The sequence below is a fragment of the Oratosquilla oratoria genome, chromosome 9 (assembly GCF_046742065.1).
Source record: "Oratosquilla oratoria isolate Oo_2021 chromosome 9, ASM4674206v1, whole genome shotgun sequence".
Lineage (NCBI taxonomy): Eukaryota > Metazoa > Arthropoda > Malacostraca > Stomatopoda > Squillidae > Oratosquilla > Oratosquilla oratoria.
In genome coordinates, this window is record NC_134785.1 from 66,942,188 (window position 1) to 66,946,241 (window position 4,054).

At 38.9% G+C, this 4,054-nt stretch overlaps 1 protein-coding gene across 2 annotated transcripts in view; it reads right to left on the reverse strand.

Moving 5' to 3' along the window:
* Positions 1 to 4,054, reverse strand: part of LOC143028503 (sodium-dependent neutral amino acid transporter B(0)AT3) — an 85,117-nt gene that overhangs the window by 53,215 nt on the left and 27,848 nt on the right. For both annotated transcript variants that reach the window (XM_076190696.1, XM_076190695.1), the window contains exon 2: positions 2,458 to 3,886. In XM_076190696.1, the coding sequence (XP_076046811.1) occupies positions 2,458 to 2,622 (165 nt within the window). In that variant the 5' untranslated portion in view covers positions 2,623 to 3,886. The remainder of the gene's footprint in view (positions 1 to 2,457; positions 3,887 to 4,054) is intronic.

Consider the following 4,054-nt stretch of genomic DNA (forward strand, 5'->3'; position numbering starts at 1 on the left):
CAAGTGTCACAAGTGGAGCTTCAAGCCGAAAACAAGTGGGATTTAGTGGATGCAAAACGATTTAATTTAGTGTTGAAGTGGACTTCTCCAGTAAGTTAAATGACAGTAATACATAAAGTCGGGGTACGTGAGACAACAGGTTGAGAACTCTTGATGTAGATCAATGAAACGAGTTATTATGAGTTGGGTTGTTGACTAAGCAAGATCAGAATCAACACATTTGATTTTGGTGTTTACATAGGAATGAATATAAATATAAAAAGTATTCATGGAGGAGGAGGGAGCTTCAAATGTAAATTCAGAGGATGTAGGTTCTTTTTTTAGTTGTAGAAAGCTTATGAATGACGAGCTGTACGCGCTCAAGATAAGGTTGAAGTATTAATAAACAAACTGCTATTGCAGCTTTATTCTGTGCTCAACACGGATCTACAAAAAAATAAAATTGTTGTTCCTGAAGAAGCGGAGAAGGAGATGAACGAAGTAGAGATCCAAGGACTAAGAATAGACTGTTGTGGTTCCCCCCTTTTCAGAGCCCAAGGTGTTGACAGGCAGGGGGAAATCAACTGTAATTGAGCTCCCTCTGAGTCTCCCAGCGGGATGAAAGACAGACTGATTGACTCTTACAAAAGGTGTTTATCCAGATAAGGGATAAGAGGACACAGACAGTCTAGTACTCCGTGGCCTTCTAATGATGGGAGGTATGCAGTCATTAAGTTCAAAAGAACAACAACAATCATTACAATAGCGACAGAAGAAAGAAAAACCAGAACTTAGGTGAACAGGAAGAGGTTGAACACTGCCAATGAAAATAAAAACTAGTTCAATAAGATGACTATAAACTCCACATTATCCAATAGCACTTCATAAGAGGAGTCTATCAGATATGAGGTGCGCACTCCATAAGATCTTACATAATTCGGGAGCAGAAAAAATATTAAGAAACATTTATAATGGCAAAGGACACTTATTTTCATAAAACCTTTTTCTCTCGTAATAACAGGTGTGTTTTTGGGGGTTCGTTTTGCTAATGAAGGATAAACCAAGATTTTTTTGAACTGTCAGAGAGAAAAAACTGTGTCTTTGAAGATGAAATGTCAAGAAGAAAAGATGCCAATTTATGGGATCTTAAAAACAAAGGCAGTGAAAGCATTGCGTTTTCTTTCCTTTAATCAGATATGTTTGGAAAGTGTTGAGGGTTCTGTATGCACTGTTCAAGAGGAAGGAGTTTGGTTTGGGAAGGTGGTTTGAAGAATTACATGGAAAAACAGAGAATTATGTCAGTGCATAGATGCTTCAGGCAAAACATGTAAACCAAGATGTTGATGAAGAGGAGAAATCCACTGAAAGACAGAACAGAACTCTGCGAAATATCCAACGCTGTAGACATGACCATCGACTTCGGCAGCTAAAATGTGATCAGAGAAGAAACCATGTTTGAAAACCCGAAGAGAATGTTAGATGCCGTAAATAGATAACCTGAAGATCAGAAACTCATGTTAGACTATCAAAGCTTTTTGATTTGCAAGAGCACCGACAAGCGTCACTAGACTATCCCTAAGCGAAAGACCAGGGATCCTTTCCAAAAACCGCACTGATGATCAAAAAGGGCATGAGTTCATTGATGTTCTAAGATGATCGTGATCAATATACACGAAATGAAATTAAAGGACGGTAGGCAGAGGGTTCAGGCACTTCTTTATCACCATTTGAACGAAGTCTATTTCCAGCAGGAAAAGTTGGAGCAATTTCATAGGTGGAGACGAAAATTTTTTATGACAGGAAATAAATGCGAAGCTTGGTTTAGTCTCATCTTAATGTTGAAGACCATTTTCAGCTTCCGTTTCATCGTTCCTATCAAACTTTACGTGTTCGATACAATCTAACATATGTGTAATGACCTATCACTCCATCGTAGGTCAATGTTTATCCTTGATATATCCATTGTTCCTTAACTTACCTTTCTTAGTACTCATATCAAGTATGCATATCACTGACACACTTGACTTCTCTTGACCATCGTTGTCCTTACCTGATTAAACTATAGAAATCACAATCCTCATAAACTGCGATTACAGAACGTTGAAAAGCAAGACTAACTTAAAAGTTAACGCACACATCCTTATGTTATGCTATTCTATATCACTGGAAAATTGGATTATCTTCCTTAAGTCCCTGCTTGTACTTAATCATTAAGCGTCTTCAGTATCGTTGGTACAGTAAATACTTCACCAATACACATTTTCACGAAAAGATTATTCCTTTTACATACCAACAACTTCCAGCTAGAGTAGTTCATACTGCGAATCCAATTTTCTTTCCCGGGGGCCCGTTTTCTTTGATCACCACATGTGTCCGTACTTGTCTGTCTTTGAAGTACTGAACACCATCTACCAAAACGGAGGAAGGCGTGCAACCTGGCCTTATTCATACACAAAAACACTCTGACGAGGATCTCACCTGTGGATCCTCGAAGCCTTGGTTGGTGGTGCCGTAAGAAGGTCCTCCATTCTCCTGCACCAGACGGTTCCTCATGTCGCGCATCTCAAAGCGGTCCAAACTCTTCTGAGGGACGACCATCTCCCGCTGAGACGTCCGCCGGACCAAGTGACCTGCGTTCGCCATCTTGAAGAGGTTCTTGGGGTCGGGACCGGACGGGTTTTAGGGAGTAGATCTAAAGTCTGGAATGGTTTGCTAGGAATGGGTGCTTGTGAAGACTTTTGGTAATACTGGTCTTTCTCCCTTGGCTGCTCGTTTATACTGGTATGCCTCTTTGATAATAACTGTTATGGATACTTAGTTTGTTTTTTTAGTAGACCCTTTTAAGTTTTATTGACTGGGTACAATGTATATCTTGTTAAGGAAATGTCTTCAGTGGGTTATAGTGCTAAGTATGAATCCCACAAGAAGTCTTAAATCAGTGCATGAACTTCCTTCACTCTTAATTTAGTTTATCACATTCAAGCGAATGCATAGTTAAGGAGACTGAGAGAATTATTTTAAGATTCCTTAAGTATTCGTTTTCTTTATACTTAATCGAAATTAAGTTAAATGAAATGTTTGGTACTGTTGTAAGAACGTTTCTCTCCTCGTCTATACTAATGAAAGATGATTTTCAGTTTCATTTACAAGAAATCTATCTATGTTCTAGGAATCCCACTAGCATATTATCGTATGTTGCTTTCGTGCACTGGTAGATTTGCTAATAAAATACCATTTATGGCTTATCGATATTTGTGTATATTATGAATACAAATCGGAAGACTTATTCTGTACCAAAGTTGTGCAGTCTGAACTCAGAGCCACGACAATCAAAAACCGTCGGACCACTAAAGACTTTTGTTATTTTCTTCTTAACATTCGAAGCTTCTTACCATTTATCTTCTATTTTCATATAAACTTTATTTCTCCAAAATAAAACCTGATTTATATGGACAATATTAAAAGTCTGAAGGCAAAGGGAATAAATAGCCTTTAGGAAGACATTGTTGGTTTATTACAGATTTTTTTTTTTTTTCTAGAATCGAGACGTAGCAACGCGACTAGATCTTCACAGCATGAACTTCACAGACAACTCACGGGATGCATGTATGTTTTAAAACGCATCAGTTTCTTTACCAGCTGTGTCACAGACGGGAATGTGAATTACACATCTTCCTTGCGAAGGAAGACGGGGGAAGGGGGGGGGAGTTAATCTCGGTTAACGTTCTGAAGCAGTAGACATCGAGTGTGTCAAATGGCAGAGGCAGGGACAAACGTAAGCTTAGCAAGGATATGGGAAGAGTAGCTAAGGAAGGAAAGGGGAAGGATCAGATATAGTTGGAAGAGGTTTCGGAAGCTGAGGAATCTTGTGGCTGTTAGTGGTGCTTCCCTGGTTCATACAGCGTATCTGGAAATAAACAAACAGGTGCATTGTAATCACAGCCAATCAGAAAGCTTCTGTAAATTATTCGACTCGAAGGCTGTTGAAAATACTGGAAAAAATTTGACACAGCAACTAAAGGCGAGGTTATGGTTAGTATTTTCGAGAGACTAGAGGAAGGAGAGATGCAGTGAT